This window comes from Thalia democratica, chromosome 8 (assembly GCF_965202585.1).
Source record: "Thalia democratica chromosome 8, ktThaDemo2.hap1.1, whole genome shotgun sequence".
NCBI lineage: Eukaryota > Metazoa > Chordata > Thaliacea > Salpida > Salpidae > Thalia > Thalia democratica.
In genome coordinates this window covers 14,483,778-14,506,015 of record NC_139172.1, presented here as the reverse complement: position 1 = coordinate 14,506,015, position 22,238 = coordinate 14,483,778, and the positions used below count along the sequence as shown (strand labels likewise).

The 22,238-nt window shown below is 26.1% G+C and overlaps 1 protein-coding gene across 1 annotated transcript; it reads right to left on the bottom strand.

The window, feature by feature from the left end:
* Positions 1-648: 648 nt before the first annotated feature.
* LOC145842923 (uncharacterized) lies at positions 649-22,077 on the bottom strand. Its single transcript, XM_082950399.1, has 14 exons — positions 21,998-22,077; positions 20,504-20,676; positions 20,212-20,438; positions 18,784-18,931; positions 18,575-18,713; positions 18,308-18,458; positions 9,420-9,530; positions 8,746-8,915; positions 7,534-7,708; positions 3,615-3,695; positions 3,040-3,115; positions 2,855-2,955; positions 2,470-2,548; positions 649-821 (listed from the first exon to the last, which is right to left on the bottom strand). The coding sequence occupies exons 1-14, from the start codon at positions 22,075-22,077 to the stop codon at positions 649-651; spliced, it is 1,884 nt and encodes a 627-aa protein (XP_082806525.1).
* Between the last annotated feature and the right edge of the window lie 161 nt (positions 22,078-22,238).

The following is a 22,238-nucleotide window of genomic DNA, read 5'->3' as shown; positions in this document are numbered from 1 at the left end:
TATAATTGCGTTTTAGCTTTAATAAGTTTAAACTTAAAGTACTGACTTATTTCTAAAAGTTACATTGTGACAAAATGTGATTAAAAACAGTTTTAAATAAATAGTAAAGCTTAGTAAATAAAATTAAATTTTTACACCAGTTTTTGAATTATTTCTAACAAAAAAAAGTATAATTTTTTTTTTAACTAGGTAGAGAGCTGTTAGAAGAGTTGAGAAAATTAAGTACGTCTAGTTAACAAAAAGTATTTTAATTACATAATTCTAACAAAACTAAAGGAGATAAAATGTTTAATCTTATTAAAGTACTTTAAAACAAAACCTAGTCAACTAATATTTAAATAATTACGAATTTTGTTAATAGATAAAAAAAACTGTAACAAATATTTACCCGTTTTAATCATTGTCTGAAAATACTGTCATAAAAACGGAACCTTAATGATACAACAAAAATAATTAGAATAACTTTAAAATGTTATTATTACTAATCGATTATTTAAGAGTGTTATACCATTTTAACGAACAAGCATAAAACATAAGATGATATGGAAATATTTTTACAAGCAAAAATATTTCTAAAAAATCATTTCGAAAAGGCTGAAATATTTATGCTTTACACTCAGCATGCAGAGCAGTGTAAACAGGCATGTCTTATAAAGCCAGTCTCATGCAGAACACAACCGCTATTATCAGATAAGTTGTTATTGAAACATGTAGTCTGGTAGTATTGTTCAACCCTAAAGAGCTTTTACAGTGGTTGTTTGGGTCTAAGTCCTCTAGACTATTTGATAGCAGATCATTGACTTTGGAGTTGTCCAAGTCACCTGTTATTTTTTGCATTCATTATCAATAAATAGCCTTTTAAAAATTTAAACTTTGATAAATTTTTTTCTAACCTTATCAAACTTTTGTAAATAAAGCCTTGTATGGTTATAAAGGCTTTTAATTTTTTGGTATTTATGATAAATACTTTTAAAGAATTTTTACACACAAAATAAAGGATAAATATATTTATTTAAAATAATACGTTTAAGTCTTTTAAATTTCATTAAAATCATTTTAATTGATTAATTTATCTTAAATATAGTAAAATAACATACCAGCAATGTACGTAAACATACAATGACATCCATATCCTACATTAAAGGGTGAACTTTTTTTATGTAAAGGAACGACCCTAAATTTGCTAATGTTTAGTTTTGCAGCTACTGAAGCGATGAAGTCGTTGCTAAATTTTTGTTAAAAATAAAACAAACTTTATAAAAAATTATTAAAATACTTTTTGTCTACAGCATTAAAAAATTAATTACTAATATTTTTTCAATAGAAAAAAGAGCGTTTCTTAATTAAAACTCTTAGAAACTTCTTCCTATTTCATACATTGTGTAAAAAAACACTTAATATTGTTAATAAATAATTTGTATAACTAATAGCAACAATACTAAATTATGTAATTTTCTCAAAACGTCCTTTAAGCATGTCAGTTATACATTGTGATTATGTTTCTTTATCTGAATAGCTATACATAAAAATTGTCATACTTCAAGCAAGGTAATGAGTGTAAAATAAAAGCTTTGTTGATTTTTTTGAAGTACTTTCAAAACCATCGTCAGCAAGTGACTAGAATATTATAAGTTTGAATAATAATTCTGTTTGCTTGCTGACAACGGTACTAAAAATACTTCATGCAATAAAATTAATGTAAAATTGATTTGTGATTTTTAGAAGTATACCAATTCTTTAGAAGAACAGTTAAAACTAATAGCAAAGGTTAAATATTTTCAATTAAATACAAACTTGTTTAAATAGTTTTAGAAATTAACGTAGTAAAAAAAGTACTTTTACTGTAAAACTATGAGTTTATATTACCTGAATAAATTATTTAGTTTTAAGTTACTTTTAATTAAAGTTTAGTTATTTTTTTTTTACTGGCTAACAAAGAGTTAACTAATTAATATGCAGTCAAAGTTCTTAACTTGCATTCTGTGTGAGTTAAACAACGCTAATATTTAATGTTTTAAAAACTTAATATAATTTAACAAATACAGAATAAAAACTAAATAAATTACTAAATGTAGTTAACAGAATCTTGAAAGCAAATGGTAAAACTGTTGCTGGTTGGAGGCAAAATTGAAGCACAATGATCTGCAACTCCTCCCTTTGCGTGAACCCGAATAGATCTTCCTATAACTAAAATAAACCATTAGTACTAGTATGAAATTTGTGAATTTTTTCTTAATCTATAACGAACAAAATCAAAATTATATATTTTTTTAAATTTATCTATAGCACTTAATAAAGTACACTTCTTTCTTTTTAAGTTTAAGTCGAGATACAACTTGACATAGGTTTTGAAATTTTTAATAAAGGCTATCCATTAGAGTTAAAGTGACATTAAGGTTTAATTTTTAGAAAATATAGTTGTATGTATAATCAACATTAAATTTTACCGAATAAGAAAATTAAATTTACTAGTGTTTGGACCACCAAGCGGTAGGTTTTTGTCATTGTAAAACTGTATACCATTTTCATCATTGATTGTTACTAAGCCCTGTTTTGAAAAGTGACTTGATAAAGTATTAAATCTTTTTCAAAGGTTTACCTTGTTGTTCGTTACAAATTGTCTCATGTATTAATGCAGTGGTTTAAGTCTAAGTTTATTATGGTCTAAGTTTTTAATTATTAAAAAATGTAAACTCTTTTATTTCAACTAAAATCTTATCAAATTATTTTTGCACAGTTCTGTTAATAATAACATTAATTTTATTATATTTATTCTTAAGTAAAAAACACTATTGTATTAGTTATCAATAAAGATTTAACTGAAAAGTTCAAAATATTAATTGACACAACGTACATGCTTTTTGCTAAGATCACCAACTTCGCAAAAAAGAGGAGAACTTTGACTGCATTTAGTATCGTAATCATCTCCTTTTACTTCGAAAGGGTCATAATGCCCTATTTATTTTAAAGAACAGTTTAAATAATTATTCATAAAATTTTTTTTCGAATATGTTACATGAAAGAATATTAAATATAAACCTTCAATTCCATCACAAGAATTTTCATTACTTTCGTCAACTGCATGAAGGTGTACATGATATTTGTGACCTGCTGACTATTTTAACATAATATTTTTAAGTTTTTCAAGCAAAACAAAAAAAAATTGTTGTTTAAATACACTACTGTAATTAAATAGTTTAGTACATTTGTTTTAAATTTTAGTAATCTATTTTTTTACTTCTTACTAAATGCTAGAAATAAAGTTATGAGTTTTAAGAAGTTACAAGCAACAACAATAAAAAACACTTATTCTAGGGATGGACAACATTTATCCCTGCGGACAGGATAAGCAAAAATTTGTGGTCCGCCCTGTTATTTAACTAAAAAATACTTGTGCAACACGTAATTTTTCTTTAATGCGTTCAAAGTAATTACTATATGACTTAAACTACACAGTAGAAGTTATTCAATGATTTAAACTTTAATTTAATGAGTTTTAAATATGTTTTATCAATTTTATTTTTAACTACTTGGCCCACAACAGCGTTTTAATTACTTTTTCTAGTCTGGTCCTTCTTCTTGTTTAAATAAATTAAACCGAATAAACAACTAACTATTTCTGATCTGTTAGTCAATCCAAGAAGCACAGAAACAGTTGTTGATGATTCATACCCATTTTTAGAGACTTGCTGTTTCTGTTGTAAAAGTTTAGTTTTCAAAACATCAATATTCAGTAAAACGCCAATAAAAATACAAAACGTGAACAACTAAAAATTTATTTGAACAGTTTTATATTAAACGTTAATGTTTAGTTTGTACGAATTCTAACGTGATTTTAACTTACAAATTCAACAAAACCCTTTAAGTGGTTGTTTCTAAAGGTTGCTAGAGCTTCAAGAACGAATGAATTCTCTGATTGAAACTCCAAGTTGGTACAATAACTGTTTTATTTTTGTTTTTAATTAAATTTCTAAATAAACCAAGTTTTAGAGCTTATGTACAAGTATAATTGTTTCATACAATTTAAAGTTATTTATAGATTTTTCACCAATATAAACTTACTACTTAATATTATAAGCATGACACATACTATTAATTTAGTATTTACTGATTTTGAACCTCTCAGTTTTTCTTATATCTTTAAGTGCCCTTCCTGCAACAGAAAATGTATCACCATGCAGATTTATTGTGTAGTCAACACCCGTTTGAAAAGATTTTTCTGAAAGTTCACCGAGGGCAAACATTTCTTGTGTTTTTGGAGAACTGACTAAAAATTTTAGTTATTCTATGTTAAAGTAAAGAAAGTTTTTGCGATAGTTGAGTATCTACTTTAAATATTTTTTGTTAGACAATATAAAAAATACCTTACATCTTATTTTTATGTTTGTTGTTATAGTATATAGTATTTTAATAAAATAGATTTCTTCCTACTAAAGTTTATATAAAAATATTACTAAAAAATTTAAACTTTTTGTTTATCAAAAAAAAAAGTATCTACCATATTAATTTACGTTCTCTTGTATGCGATTTTAGTTTTATTCTTTTTAAAACCTAACCATATTAAAGCGTGGTACAAAAACCTAGCCATACGAATTACCTTATTTATTATTCTCGGCTTTTACATTATCAATAACCATGAAAAGAATTTCGATACATTAAAAGTTAAGAGATTTTGCCATTAAAAGTACAAAGAAAGCAATTTCAACAAACAAAAATAATAAAACAGCCAAATAAGTTTTATGATTTCACAATATAGTTAAACAAGTTGTATTAAAACGGTAAAATAATGTTCTTTTACTTACTAAAATTGATTTATGCTAAAGAAAAACTTGTTATAAACATATTCAATAATTTATTTTCTTACTTTTTTTTTAGGTTTAGGTATCTTTTCTATAAACTAAACTTTTTTTTTAATTTTTCTAATCAATGTTGCGTTTTTTATTAAGTAAACAAAATATGTATAAATATCACTATATTACCAATTACCAAAATAAAACATTTTAAGCTAAGATGTTCTGAACTTATTATCTGTTTTGTAAAATATATTAAAATACTTAAAAAATAATTTAAAAACCCAAATAAAAGTCACTACCATAATTAAAATTTTAGATCAAAAAACTTCAAACTTTGTTATAAGAAACGTTAAAGTGAAACTCTAAAATTAATTTTATTACCAGTAAATATTTAGCAAAACCTACTTTACTAAAAACTATTGAGTAAAAATTAAAACACAGAAACAATTCTTAACTCTTAGATTTTCAATAACAGTACAAAAAAAGTTACTTCTATAAACTAAAGATAAGACTAAGCAAAAATTTAACAACAATGAATTTTGGTTCTAATAAACAATTTATAAATTTAAACCTTGAATAAATTTTTTTTACAAAGTTTTCAAAGCTTTTAAGTGTGATAAAGTTCTAGAAAAATTATCCAACAAACTAACGAACAATATTAAATATGCAATGCTATTTTTTTTTCAAACAACTCTAAAATTGAATAGTAAAAAACATTTGATAATTTTTTTTTAAATACTGGTAATTGATATTTTAACGCATAGAAAACATAAATGTATTCTTATTCATGCCAACCTTAAATAATGGGGAAAAGTTTAAAACTTTATTACTTAACATGTGATATCCAATAATAACACTAAAGACAAATTCAGTTAAGAAATATGCAAAAGTTAAAAATGGTATAAACGTATGCTGGAACATTTAGGTGAGTTTAAATTTTCCAGTACACGATTTATAGGAAAACGAAAAAAATTGCGAATTTATTAGATAAAAAAATATAATGAATGAATAAAGGTTGAAAAATTAAATAAAAATTTATAAAAAACAAACTTTTAAGAAAACAAATAACATTTTTTTTTTCGATGGAAAATATAATAACAAACGTATTGGCAAAAAATATATTAAAATAAGTTTATTTTAGTCCAAAAGTATATATATTAAACGAAATTTTTAAAATTTCGCTTGAACATCGAAAAATTGTACAAACAGTATAAGGTATCTACTAAAATTTAAAAAGGATAGCTGAGGCAACAACTTTACAAACTCTAAAAACTAGATTACAATTGAAACTAATAAATTGTTAACATAAGTATTTATATAAAACATGAGACAGATTTATATATAAAATAGTGTGTTTAAACTTCAAAGTTTTAAACTAAAGCTATAATAAAATAGAGTGAATTTTTAAAGTAATACTAATTTTATTAAAAAAGTAAATTTACTAAGTTTTGTTATATATTTAAGTTAAGATATCACTAATATTCAACTGTATTTTATCCGTTTGCTTTAAAACACTTAAAAAAAGTAATTATTACTTAAAATTTTTTAATGTTTTTGATGTATTCTGCAATTAAAAATTAGTTGTTTTAAATTAATCAAAAACTTTAAAGTACTAAAGTAATTTCAAATGACGGTTTTGTAACTGTTAAAACGAAAAAATTTCAACACATGGTGTTAATAAGAAATTTGATGAAGCTTCTTATCAATAAACGATTTGTTAAGTACTGCCAAATTAATCTAATTTCATACAAGAACTACAATTTAATCTAGTATGATATACTTATAAAAACAATTACAGTGAAAACATTTAAAATCTGTTAATATAGGTCAATTATAGCAACCTGCTTTTTTAACATCTAAAGGATTGTAAACTTGGCCAATAACATTTTCTGAGCAAATTCCGCTGTCGTTTGCCCCTTAAGTAATACTATTTGTTCACTTAATAACTTTTATAAGAAAAATAACATAACCTTGTTTATATAAGTATTTTGAGTAAAAAAAATAAACACAACTTTTTGTAATAAAAATTATCATACCAGTTTGTCTTATTTAATATTTTCGTTTAAAACTTTTGTTTACATTTTTTTGTTATAATGAAGTCACAAATAATACACAATAACTATAGGCTAAAAACTAGTTATTACCCTAAGGTTAATTAAACAATCTTTAACTATATTTTATATGTACATAAAAACACTTTAATCAAATTTTTGTTAAGTATTAGTACGAATGTAAATTCTTACATCAAAATACTTTACTATAAATAATACACTTTAATTTTTCTCTACTTATGCATAGATTACAACAACTAATCAGATTTTAAAAAATTACAAATTAACACTTAACAGTAGAAATGAAAAATAAAACTTTACCTTTTGATTAAAGGTGTAACTATTTAATTTTATAGTTTACAAACGTCAAAACTGATTTATTAGTTATTATATACTACTTATTTTATTAAACTAACAATGAGTAAAATTTTGAAAAAGTTCATTGTAAAGTAAGTACTGCAGCTTTCTTCGTTCGTGTACGTTTACGCTATCACTTTTCAGTTCTTCTTTTTCTACAGTAACCTTAATTTTTCAATACTATTGTTATCCAATTATATTACTTATCAACTAAAACGATTTTATTAAACTCTAAAACATCCTTATTCAATTTTTGCAATTAAAAAATAAATATTAAGTAAAAATTTTACTGTGTTTTAACTTTAGTAAATGTATCAAAACTTATTTGTAACCTTAGTATCTTCCCACTGAGAGTTTTGGGTTAATTTAATTTTTCCCAGGTCTGTGACCGTCGCATCTTGCCCTTTTTTCCACTGCTTACTTTCTAAAGTTATAGGAGAAACTAAAATTATATCTGCACAACTTATTCGCGGTCCTCCTGAATTTTTTGCATGAATGACCACTGACCTAAGATTTTTGTTATTTTAATTTAAAGAAGTGAACTCATACAAAATATCTTTAGTATAGTTAAACATTTTTTTGTTGTTTAAAAAAAAAAATTAACGTTCATTTTATTAAAATGTTTTAAAAATTATGAAGTTTATACTTTTTTAATACACTCTATAAATAAAGCTATATTGTTATGTATATAATTCAAATTAACCACTTTGCCTACAAAAAAAATTTCAATATATGAAGTACTAAAATCCTAAAAATTAACCCCTTGCTAAAACGGTTTTTTAAATCTAAACAAAAAACTGTTTGTTTTTACAACATTTACGTTTTAAAAAACTATCGTTTTGCTTTAGCATTTAGAAATTTATTTTTGTTAATTTTTTATCTAATAAAAGTAGTATTGTTGTTTTTATACATACTTCAACTTTCTAAAGCGGTAAATCAATTCTGTTTAAACTCTGCATCTCATTTAATTAAAATAAGTATCTAGAGAATCAATTTAGTTAATGTGTATTTTAGTCCTATACTATAATAAGCTTTAAACAACAGCAAAAATCACTATAAGATAAAGTATATCTATACCTAGTTTGAAAAATATAACTCTTTAATACTCCTAGAGTTATATACGTTTTGTAGAAATAAAACTAAACACACTTTGATAAAAATTAATCTTAAAGATAGTTTTATGTCAATTTAGTTTTGTATTTTAGTGATATGAAGTGGAGTAAAAATTTTCGACATAAAAAAATATACTAAAACGAAAAAAGTCTTTCCATAACTAGAAAAAAGTGTTTGTTTATTTGTAGTCCAATGTTTTTGCTTTTTTTTTTTTCAAAATGTTTTGCCGAAAAAGTAAACAACAACATACACAAGATTATGGATAAATTACGTTTGTTTTATGGAAAAAAATTATATGTACAAATTTTACAGCAATCGTACTTACTCTCAATAAACGCTTATAATAGTTAAAATTATAAAACACTATTTTAGTTCAAAAAATAACAATTTATCAACATAACTTTGTAATAAGCAAAAACATTATTCTTAACCTTCCAACTATTGAGTTCGGTCCGGATAATGGTAGAAAATTTTCGTGAGTATACTTTTGGGATACTCCATCGAAGCTCAATTTGCCATGCTTTCCAGATAAATCGCCAACTTCGCATTTGACTGGATTTTTAGGATTGCACCACAGTTTGTAATTATCTCCTAAATCTTGCTGTTTTTAAAAAGCTAGTTTTAAAACTGCACTAAACTTGTTTTATGTTTTTTTTGGTTAGTGTAATTTGTTACTTTTAAAGTAATGTCAATAACAATTTTTTACGTTAATTTTCAATTATTTTACTTATTCTATTTGAAATACTTAGTTGTTTATATATGTAATTCTTGTTAAACTGTTTTGCCGGTAATTTTCATTTTTTAAATTAAGAAAAACTAACAACTAACAACTAAACATATAACAGCTACATAGTTATCAGACTAATCTTTATTTGCAAGTCAGGATAAAAAAAAATTAAGTTATTTTATTAAATATCTATAAGAAACAATTATTTTTTTACTTATTATGATAAATTTTATAAAATTTATCAAATAGCTAATTTTTTGTAAAGAAATAAAGGGTTTTTAATATTTTACGTTAAATAATTTGTTTAAACATTCAAATTCACTTCACTTAACATAACTTAGCCTTTCTTAAAAAATAGAAAAAAAAATTAAGTTTAACCTTAAGGGGATTGTAGTGACTTCCGGTTGTTTTGCAATCGACTTTTCCTTTTCCAAACTTAATAGAATTACTATGAACATGGTACTTGTGGTCTTCTGTTGAAGTTCCATTCTGTTATTCGTATAACATTTTCTTTTCATATAAAATTTCAAGATACAAACATTAAAAAAAATTAATTAAGTATAAAGTAAAGTTTAAACGACAACTGATTATAAAAATAATCGTGTCTGTAAAAACTACATAAAAATCATCAAAACTCTCATTAAGCTGTAAAAAGTGCTTAGTTTATTTTAAAACAAAATTAAAATAACGTGAGATGATAAGTACTTAAGTTATAGCGTTTACTATTTGTCTTTAATTAGCTATAGTTTCGTGTCATTCTTCATGCTATACTACTACATCAAAAACGTCTAAAAAATACAAACTTTGAAATTCAATATAAAGCATTTATTTTTTCTAAAAACAGTGTTGATAAACATTTAAAATATTTAACTTTTTTATTAGCATACATTATTATTAACCTACTTTAAAGTAAGCAATTATTGTTAAAAATTTTATATTTATAATTAGTTAAGCATATTAAATAAATTCTACTGTAAAAGCTGGTGGGATAAATGTATGTTTGGTCTTAAAAAAGCTGTAAGAATAGTGTTAAATAAAAATTTAATAATGTGAAAAGAGTTTAAAGAGTTTAAAGAGAAAAGAGTATAAAGTTTGAAAACTAATAAAATTAAAAATAATTTAATTAAATCAACTGATTTGGACTATTATTGAAATTAAGTTTAATAAATAATAAAATTTAATATAGAAATTAAAAATTTAAGTTTAAGAGTTTAATAGCTGTTTTTAATTACTATTTAATAAATTTAAAAGACTTATAAATAGCATTAAAATATCTAAGCAATTTTTATGTTTAAAATCGTGCAGTTTTGAAAGTTTCATCATTTTATGTAATATTTAGGTAATCAAACTAAAATTAGACGGTTGTAAAAGTTTCACAGTGCTTTTATTTTCTTGTAAAAGCTATGTTTACTAAAACGAATTTATGCTGAAATTTCAAAAAAGAAAATTGCTCAACAAATATATATTTTATACATTTAAATCTAAAAAATAAAAATGAATAAAGTTTATTACAGAACTTTCTTTTATATTTTAAGTGATTAAGAGTATAATAAATTTTTTATACAAATGTCATATTATAAAAAAGAATACTGTTTTTATTTTTTCAAGTTTATAAATATAACAAATTCGTCCTTTGTTATTAAATTGTGTTTTAGTTTTCAGTCATTTTTGTGTGTTGGCGGTTAATGTTTTTATTTTATTGAGTGGTTCTTCTGATAAGCTGTTTTTGGACTAACTTCGTACATCTGTTTATAATTGTTGTTGATGTAAACTATTTTTTTACACTAACTTTGATAGTGCCAACCTCTATATGAAAATTTCTTTATTGCTACCATTAATTTAATACAAAGATTAAAATATTTGCAAATTTAAGTCTGGTTGTTGTAATTTCTCACATATAATTAATTAATACAAGTAGAATAGTTAATATTTATTTTCTTGTATTCAATATCTAATTTCTTGAACATGGAGGAGAAAAATTTAGGTCTTGCCCCCACCACCAAACGCTCTAAGCCTTTGGCTGTTAAAAAAATAACAATAAGACTAAGAGGAGCCTTAGCTCTACATATAAGAGTAATCCTTTTACGCAGGCCACAAGGGTTACAGATTAACTTCCGCACTAGATAAAATTTGCTCTAAAATCCCAATAAACTGAATAAACTTGCGAACTTTAAAATAACGATTAATACCAGCATCATCCTTATTTAGCTGTAACCAGAATAATTCAAAAATTGAACAAAAAAGTCACTATTTCAAACAAGTTAAAACGCTTTTTCTCTGGTATTTTGTTCTTAAGAGCTAAAATACTAATAATTTTAAAAGTATGGTACAAAGGACGATTGTAAATAAAAAACAACATAAAATCTAACCCTTTACGTCTCGGTCGGTAGTTTATAAACAACAGTTATCTTTCATTTCTTTTTTGTTGTTTTTTCACATTATAGCTCTTTAGTTTAAATTAAATCAAATTTTTACCATCTTTGATAGATTTTACTATTGTGTAATTATAATCGACACTAACATTTAGACCGGACAACCAGTTTGTGAGTTTTTTAATAGTTATTTAGAATAAACAATACTTTTTAAAAGTTTTATTATTTGCATTATTTATTGAAATACAGATACCCAGAAAATTAAAACAATTAATAGTTATGATTTAAACCATATAAATTACTTAAACAATATACATTGGTTAAAAGCTTGTTATAGTCCTTTACATCATCAAGTAGTATGGTACAGTTCTACTTCATTTAAAAATAGTTTAAACTATGATAAGACAAACTTTGATATAAAAAGATTAAGAAATTCTAATGTATAACACATTGAAGTCATTTGACAGTTTCACACACAAGCTTGAGCGCCACTACTTGTCAATGCGTTTAAAAAAGCCATCGAAAATAAATTTAGCTTTAAACCGTCGGGAAATACTAGACAAGGATAAGTCTTTAACACTTTGGTAGTGAGACTCTTTAGACCTGTGATTAAATCTTATAAATATAGAAATATAACAAAAAAGCTTTAGTTTAATTCTTTTTAGTTCTGGTAGATTAATAGTAGAAAGTCTCGACTCTCCTAGTTTTTTACTCCGATGAGATAGACCATTAGATTCAAGTTGTTTTTGACTGTTTTTTTTTTCTTTATCGGTTGTAGGTATAACCCTGGTTGGTAAAATGATAGGCGGCAGGGTTTTTTTAAAGTCGTCAAAAAAATGTTATGTTTCATAAACAACTAAGACCTAACTTAAGCTGCGCAACTAATACTGTGTTATTCCGCTAAAGTTGAGCTTTATAAATAAGCTGTAATAGCGAAAAAACTCTTAAAGCGATTCACTTGACAAACTTAAACGTTATAAGACTTAGTTTTATTTTTTTAACTTAGGATGTTAAGTTAATGTATCGAGTATTGCAAAATCAGCCATTCAGAAGGTAACAAGTTCAACTGATGCAATAAAGTTATAAAATTCACAGCTTTATTTTCTCACTATTATACAACTCACTAGTTACAACTTAAGCTTACGATTTTTGCAGCCTAAAATTACATACCTGAGAAAAAGTCAAGAGAAGTGTTTACTAGAAAATGAGTAATTGTTAGATTTTTGTTATGATTTTATAGTTGTTATCATTTAAAACGACTTTTTTATTTAAGAAATACACAATTTTAATATTTTCTTCGGTTAAAAAAAATAATAGTTTTTTTTTATAAACTTCCTAAATTATATTAATTTTAGTCTAAATTCTTTGTTAAATTTTTGAATTTGTTTAAAGCATAGTCAAAAGTGTTTTTTTACAATAAAAATATAAGTTTATAATACTAGTAATAAAAATTTCCGTCTCAGAAAACAGTTTCATTAGTCTTAAGGTTGTATTGCAACTTTTTTGGAGACAAGCATTCCTAGTCAAGCATCCATAAAACAAAAAAAAAACTTAACGTTCCTCTTGCATGGTAAGTATGTTGACGAATATAAAAACGTTGTGTCGGCTTTGTTGTCGCAGTTACGCTTCTTACAACGGGAACGGGTCAGAAAAGCACGGGTGACACTTTAGCACGGTGTGACACTTTAGCACGGGATGACACTTTAGCACGGTGTGACACTTTAGCACGGGGTGACACTTTAGCACGGTGTGACACTTTAGCACGGTGTGACACTTTAGCACGGGGTGACACTTTAGCACGGTGTGACACTTTAGCACGGGGTGACACTTTAGCACGGCGTCACTTTAGCACGAAGTGTCACTTTAGCACGGGGTGACACTTTAGCACGGTGTCACTTTAGCACGGTGTGACACTTTAGCACGGGGTGACACTTTAGCACGGCGTCACTTAAGCACGGGTTAACACTTTAGCACGGGGTGACACTTTAGCACGGCGTCACTTAAGCACGGGTTAACACTTTAGCACGGGATGACACTTTAGCACGGCGTCACTTTAGCACGGAGTAACACTTTCGCACGGCGTCATTTTAGCATGGAATGACACATTTGTTTATGCTTATATGTTATGTTGAAAAATATAAAAATAAACTATGCAACATAATACTACAAGCTTTTAATATGTTTCAAGTTAAAGCTTCAACTAAAACTTTGTATTTAATATAGAATTACACTAGTTACTCTAAGGCAAACCTCAACTTAATAATAACAATACAAAAATAATTTTAAGAATTCTATCAAATCATTTTATTAAGATATTTTAACTAACGTATTTAAATATTTACTATCATATTTTAAACGTAAAACTACTTGTTTAAACCTAGCAACAAAAGTACCTAGCAACTAATAAATACTAGTATATTAGTAAATACGTTAAATAAAAGTGTAAATGTGTAAAATTTATATAAAAACAAATTATACAGTAATCTTCCTTTATTCTACCAACATATGTTTCTGTGTGTCAACGAATCAACACACTTCAACTGGGTTGTTAATAGGAAAGAGTTATCTTTCCTATTAACAACCCAGTTGAAGTGTGTTGATTCGTTGACACACAGAAACATATGTTGGTAGAATAAAGGAAGATTACTGTATAATTTGTTTTTATTTATATTCCAGTGAAGTTACTTTACTAGGATCTTTTATTAGCAAACAATTAAAACTATATTTTGAACAGTTAAAATTTATATAAAAACTGCAATAAAAGTAAATAAAACTATTTTACAATTTTCTCTGTCTATTTAGGTTTTCTATTCTTTTAAATTTTAAGAAATAGTACAATTTGAAGTTTGATCAGTAAAATTTTTATTTGATTATTTTAAGCCGATTGTTTCAAAAGTGTATGTACTCATGTTTGCATTTTACCATCTGCCGATATTGTTACTTTTATATATGCGGGTTTAGCGTTTAACTGACTTAACACGTTATTATAAGATAGGTCGTAAATAGTTTCTTAAGTTACTTTTAAATTAAGTTGACATGTTAATAAAGTCGATGTATTAAATCCGAATTAAACTTTTACTATTAACTTAATATTTTATAGGTGCTAAACGTACTATTGTTTATTAAAAAGGATTTAAAAAACAGTTAACTATTTAAATTTAGACTAGTTGTAATAAAATCGAGTCAAGGAAATGGTGTATTTACAATTAATAAACTGCGAAACATAAAGATGATAAAAAACTAAAGAACATGAATGCCAACTAATCGAAATACCGAATCAAAGAAACAGAACACAAAATTTTCGTTTAAACTAAATTCTTGAACAACTGAGCAAGATAATAATGGCGTCAAGTTAACTGTGCAAAAGCATAGCCAAAATGAGCTCATAACAACGGCAACAAGTTACTGCCAAAACAGTACAATAAAATGAACCCAATAAAAAGAAAAGTAATTTTCCCCGCTAATCGACGCAAAGCCGTTTTGTTTTAAAATGTTTTGAACATAATAGAAAGTATAAGGCTTGTTTATGATAGGATTAATTTTAACACTCAGTTCATAAAGTTAGCAGTTCAACATTAACATTATTATAAGTATTAGTGATTAGTTGAAAATAAATGTTTCTTTTATTTAAACACATAGTTTACTTATACGTTTAAGCTGTAAAAGTAAAAGTAACAATACAAGTTCTCGTGTTTAAAGAAAGTGTAAAAGAGTTTATGTTTTGTTTGTTTATGTTTTGAACAAGCTAGTATAGGTTTAAAAATGTATGTTTTGTTTGTTACGTAAATGTTATTTTAAACTTTAGTACTAGTTCCTAGTGCAAGTCCAAAAGGACTTGTGAGTTCGGCAATAAATGGAATTCCACTATCAATCAAAGGCTCATTACCAAAAGAAAAGTCATTGAAAAGAGCTGCAATGTAAGTAAAGTTCATTTTAGTATGGATTTCAATTTGTTCAAATTAGTATCAATACCTTTTGGACTAACAGCTTTATTTCCAAAAAGTGCATGATTTTTATTGTTTTTACAAAACAAAATTTTATTTTAGTATAGGCTTTAACTTATACCAGTCAATATCCTTTAGACGTAGAGCTTATATTTTGATAAAGTGTTTATTATTTTGTATTTTCATATAATTTAATTACATTTTAGTGTAAGTTTTAGCTTCATCGATCTTTGTACGCAGTATTAAATGGAAACCATCCCAATCTGTGGAGTTTTATAAATATTCTGAAAACGACTCAGAATTCTCGGGATATGAGACTAGAACACCTTCTGGCAGGGATAAAACCAGATCCCAAAAGAATAAGGTTCAGACAAGCAGATGAGCGTCTGTTTTATCTGGTGTCAAGTTTTAATGAAAATAATAATATACTTGAATACCTACGCGGTATTCAATACAATTTTGATATAGATTAAATGTATATATTTGTAAATTTCGTTTGTGTTCGTTTTTATAATAAAATTTAGTGCTATGCATAAATTTTTTATTATTGTTTTACATAAATAAAGTTATTTTAACCATGTCAGCTGAGCAAAGTAATTAAATAAAATGTAAGTAAAGTATTACTATTTTATTAACAGAAGTAAAAAAGAATACAGTATAAGAACATTTATATAATTAAGGATTTTTAAAACTAGTTACCATTTAATTTACCAACTTCTTGTTTTTCAGTACTTATTTTTGTTATTAAGTATAGTTTTTCTAAAAAAATACAGGCCACTAAAGATGTTTTCTAACGTTTTGCTACCTACAAATGATTTTTCTAAATATAGTTCCAAAAGACTGCCAAACTTTGTCTTACAATTTACATCTTACTTAAATAATATTTTTTTAAAAAATAATTTTGGAAGACACACTCTTTCTTGAAATCACACTTTAAAGTGCCTAAATTGCATAATTAACAGCATGCTGGTTATATAAATTAATTTTTAAACGTTTTATTAAATACAAACTTTACACGTATTTGATTAAGTTACTTAAAACTATCGATGGCGCTTAAGTGTCACTCCGTGCTTAAGAATCATTTTGTGCAAAAGAATCAATCAGTGATAAAGTTACACTCCTTGTTAAAGTATCACCCCGTGCTAAAGTGAAGCCGTGCTAAAGTGACACTCCGTGCTAAAGTGTCACACCGTGCTAAAGTGACACTCCGTGCTAAAATGTCACACCGTGCTAAAGTGACACTCCGTGCTAAAGTGACGCCGTGCTAAAGTGTCATCCCGTGCTAAAGAGACGCCGTGCTAAAGTGTCATCCCGTGCTAAAGTGACACTCCGTGCTAAAGTGAAGCCGTGCTAAAGTGTCATCCCGTGCTAAAGTGACACTCCGTGCTAAAGTGACGCCGTGCTAAAGTGTCACTCCGTGCTAAAGTGCCACTCCGTGCTAAAGTGACGCCGTGCTAAAGTGTCACACCGTGCTAAAGTGTCACCCCGTGCTTAAGTGTCACACCGTGCTAAAGTGTCACCCCGTGCTAAAGTGTCACACCGTGCTAAAGTGTCACCCCGTGCTAAAGTGACGCTGTGCTTTTCTGACACCTACCCTCTTACAACATGTAGAAGTTTGATTTGATGACAACGAGCTTGTTGCCACTTTTCGTTTAAACAGAAGTTTTGTTAGCGTAAAAACAAAAGTTAACATTTATGAGAGATTACTTTTTAAAAATACTAGGTTAAACTTAATCAACAACTTAATCATGACCAACTTAAAAATCTAGGTTACTTCAATTCGATACTAAAATTTTAATTACACAATAGCTCCTTGTTTACGAAATTTTGGTTATAGGAAAAATAACTTAAGTTACTAGCGCCTTTTAAAGTTATATCATGCTATCTGTCAGGCCTTTTCATTTTTTAGTAGTTCATTATTCATAAAAAACCTTTATGAAAATATTTCTGTACAAAACATTGGAAATAGCTTGATCTTATTTAGTACGTCACCATATGAAAGACAAAATAATCCTAGATATTGTTTTGCACAGTGAACAGCTAGTTGGCAAGTGAAGCATCGGTCGACCAGGACGTTACCAAACGCGACCTGAAAATCTCAAATGATATGGTTAGTATAGTTTCTGAATGAGAGAAGCTTTCTGACAACCGCATTAAACCTTTCTTTCTTTTCGGCCAGAGAACAAGAACTAAAAGAGATGAGCAATATTTTAAATGAGAAGGATATGATAAAGTAATCAGTATGAGTAACTTAAATTTCCTTTGATACCATAGTAACTTTTGATTAATCATATTTTTGTGTTTACAACGTTTTGTCTTTGTTTTTTTGCTCTTTTTAAGATACTGTTCATTGGTTTGGATTCAGTATGTGTGATCAATGTAAGCTACAAGAGGGTTATTGTTAACGAATACAAAAAAATTACAATAAATAACTATAAGAACTGATAAAAGTAAGATGTTTTGCAATGAAAAAATTCTTTATCTCATGTTCTTTTTTTTGTAGTAAATATTTTTTACGAAAATCCGGTTTAACTAGTTGTTTAACACAGAGAAAGGTACATCAGTTATATTAAAAAAAAATACTGCGCAAATTTTTTTTTATAACACTTTTTTTAGTATTCTATAACAACAATATGTACCTTTTTAATATATTTTAACAAGTTTAATTCAAAGTCAAACGGTTTATTGGTAATCTAGTTAAAAATTACTAACAAATTTAATTACAAACACTGCATTTAAACTTTTTTAGCTTAATAAAAGAATAAGTTTTAGTGTATTCTTGAAGTTTAGTACTTTTTACAACGGTTTAAACAAAGTTAAATTTTTTATCTTAATCTATGAGTTAAGAAAAAAAAAACATTATATCATCAAACTTGTTATTAGATGTAATTAAGCTAGCATAGTTCAAGATATATAAGAATAATAAAAAAAAATCGTTAAAGCAACTAACGTAGTGAGTAAACGAATGGTAAACAGAAGTAGTACTGCTAAAGTCATCGGAGACTTGTCGAAAATAGATCTGACCTAATAGTGGTTTATGGTGAAAGTTAGCCACAGCAGTTGTAACTTCTACGTTTTCTAGTCTAATATCCCCACACCGTCTGTAAAAAATACAAATTTTTTAGTACATTTTAAAACGTAAAAACTTTTGATAGAGACTTTTTATTAGCTTTAAAATTAAATATATTCATGTTTAAGTTGAAATTATCTTTTATACTTTACTCCATCCTTATCTTCGGTTACAAAGCTTCTACCGACTACGCTGTAGGATCCAAAAAGGTGTAAGTATGCGTCATTATTGAGTGTATGTTTATTTCCCTTAACAGTTGAAACTGTATTCTTTTTCGACAAAAAACCTGTAAATTGTAAAAAAAACTTTACTTATTGCTTACCAATATATATTTATTGTCACTACTTATTGCTTACCAATAGCAAAATTGTCAGAGCTTGTCCCGCTAGTCGTTCTATCAAATGGATCAAATGTATGTCCTAGTAACTCATTATCACACCTAGAAGCATCAAACCTAATAGGAGTAGGATAAGTTGCGATGAAATAATTGCCAGTTACATCTTCCTAAATGTTTAGATAATGTTTAAGATTAGTTATGTTGCCAAAATATAATGACGAGGAAAAATAATAGAAAACAGTGTTTCTTTGATTTGTATTAACTTAGTAAAGTATTAGTACCACCAGGAATTTTAAGTTTGTTATATAAAACTCTAAACAGAATCTTTACTGTTTTTTTTTTTAATTAGACAAATATTCAAAATGCTGATATTTAAAAAAAATGTGGTTTAGAATCCTTTAGGAAGAAAGCTGGCGTCGCAGTAGCGCTCTTTTCAGTAAATTGTTAATCAAATAATAGCAATTTTTGCAAGAAATCATAGACTTAATTAAAGTTATATTTTGATGGACGGTAAAAGCGAGCGTTACGGCCGATGAATGAACTGAGTATGGTTATGTTAATATATATTGCTTTTTTCGCTATTTTTCTTTTTGTATTGTATCTAGTGTATAAATTTTAACAAACGCTTAGAAGAGTATTTAGGTTAGGCTAACATAAAAGTTTAAGCTATATTATCAAAGGCTAGTCTTGTATAAAATGTTTAAAACATTTGAAGGGTCAAAAACATCCTATATTTTTACACCAGCTTAACAATAAGTCATGATACAAGAAATCTCGTATATTATAACTATATTGTAGGTAATTTTGGTAACTATATTTCTAAAAAACAAATACTTTAAAGGGTTTTTTTATAACTAGTTTGGAATAAGTTATTTAAATAAAAATGATAAAAAATATTTAAGTATAATTTAAAGGCTTAAATTAAAGTATAATCGTAATAGTTTACTAATGTATATATTAGGCTACATCACTGCATACGACAAAAAATTGACGATTTTAGCTTTACAGATTTAATTTTTTACACTAGTAACTTTAAAATTGTAAGTTTATTTTGTTTAACATTTGCATCCAAAAATGTTAAAAATGTACTTGAAAATTGTGTATAGAAACTTGTAATATATTTTATTTCTGAATTTATTTTATCTTTAGAATCTATGGTTTATAAATTTGTTCATTTTGTTTATACATAGAGATTATATAACTTTAGAAGAATAAACTACCGAAATTTTTTTAAATTGTATTTGAATAGTATTGCACTTTACTTTCAACGTTTAAACCTTAGTTTTATTTCTTTCTAAAGTATGTTTATTTTCAAGCCTTACCTTATTTCTAGAGAGTCATTTTTCTATACTAGCTAGTAAACAAGACACTAAATTAGACAAGTTGTTTGCCTTTAATTAAAAAAACTACTTAATAACCAAAATATAAACTTTAAAAGACGAACTACCTGTGCCTCAGTCAAGTCTAATTCTACTTGAGTTTCATCAAACGGACTTTCTTGGACCAATGTAAGTTTATGAGCACTTCCTTTTCCAAACAAAAAAGCATTCGCCTTTCTTGGTTCTTGAACTCTTATTTTTCCACAAGAAGCCTTAACTCCACCATTTGACAAAACAACAAACTTTTCTGCTTTAACTTTAGACACGTCATCAACAAACTTTCCGTGAGTTCCCTCTTAAAAATATTTAAATATAGCTTTTTTTTTAATCAAAATACTAATTGGTTGTTTGAAAACTGACTAGGATTTTTAGGGTCGATGGAGGGTGCAACTTGAAATAACCTTACAGAATCCTCTGCTGTTTCCTTGCAACTATCTTGTAGAGAAATATCAAACTTTTTCGTTTTTTCTGGTGGCTTTGAAGTATAGTATAAATCAACGTAAACAAAACTTCCATCTAGCTTTGAGTTTGTCCTTAAAATAGTAGAACTATTAATTTTTGTTTTCTCTTAAGCTGATTTTGTCGTAAAGTTTTAAGTTTTGTTTAATTTTTCAAATTAAAATAAAATTGAACATAATTATTACCGAAATAAATTTCGAACAAAAACCTTTTAAAGAAATGTTTGTCTTTTTTCTTCTTTCAATGTTTTATCATTAACATTTTTTACTGTTTTAATTTTAACTAAGCTGTTTTTAATTGAAAAAAATTAATAAAAAATTAAAATTGATGTAAACAAAACAGATTAAATATTTATAAAACATAAATTAACAATTTACTTGAAATATAATTCTCCAACAAGCTCGCCATCTACTTGTGAGTAAAAAGTATTTACGTCAGAAACAACGTTAGTGCGAATAATTGCACAGCTATAAACATTTTCGTTCGTATCACTTGTAAAAAGTAAGCCCCGAAAATACAGAGCTGATTGAATATTTTCCAAGTTGTGCGTTTGTGTACCAGATGGTTTTGAAGTTATGTCTAAATTTTTAAGCTTTTAACATAATGCACTAAAGCTTCTATACTAGAAAATTAATAATTTTTTTTTTGTTTACTTAAAAAAAAGTAAATAAAACAGCATTTTTAGTAAAATATAAAAGTCTTTTTTTTTTTAAATATATATTTTTTTTAATCTGTTATTTGTTTTGTATGATTATATTTGAAACTTTTATTAAACAATTTTATTTCCTTTTTATAGAAAGTTAAATTATAAAAATAACGATTATAATCATCTTTTAAAAAAAATACTTTGTTTGTTAAATTATTTTATTAAACGTTATTAGACTTAAATACTAAAACTTTACAAAAACTTAATTTATTTTAATGTGTATATGTACCAAAACTTTTTTATCAAAAACACTTATTTAAAAAAACCTGCGCTACTATCCTTTAATATAAACAGAGTCTCAGACTGCTTTAGTTCTAAACAAACTTCTTTAGGGGACTTTCTTTGTCTAAAAAAAGAATTTTATCGTCAAATACCTAAAAATAATAAACTATATTCATAGAACTTGATGTTAGCCTATCAATAAACAGCCTAATTTTTTTATCAATATAGAACTTAAATTAAAACTACTATTTTCAGTGTTACACTATAAGTTTGAACAATTTCTACTATTATGTATACTTTTTTTAACAACTTTATCAACATTTTTTCGAATTGTAGCAAACCGCATAAGAAAAACCTTTAACGGGTTTGATTTAATAATAAAAAAAAAGAACTGTATCTTACGCAAATAAAGGTGGTATGCTTTTTATTTCAATTTTGTTTAGTCCTGAGCCACTGAACGAGTTTACTTTCCAGTTGAATTTTCCAGCTGAAGGTTCTGCAAACTGTACCTCACCTTTGAAACCTCCCACATCGACTTGTGCAACATAAGTTCCAACAATGAAGTCCACGAGAACTAAAAGTTAAAGTTGAAAACCATTTATAAAATAATTATTACTTAAACATTTTAATTCTAACATTAAAAGTATAATTTAAAAACATACGAAGTAACTTTACAATTGCAACGAAGGCTTTCATTGTTTGTCGCAT

Coding starts and splice junctions, on each gene's coding strand:
- LOC145842923 (XM_082950399.1), bottom strand. CDS start 22,077: ATGTTGCACAAGTCGATGTGGGAGGTTTCAAAGGTGAGGTACAGTTTG. Junction 9,531..18,307: donor ACCATTCGTTTACTCACTAC/GTTAGTTGCTTT, acceptor TACGAATAACAG/AATGGAACTTCAACAGAAGA. Junction 3,116..3,614: donor TGACTAACAGATCAGAAATA/GTTAGTTGTTTA, acceptor ATGTTAAAATAG/TCAGCAGGTCACAAATATCA.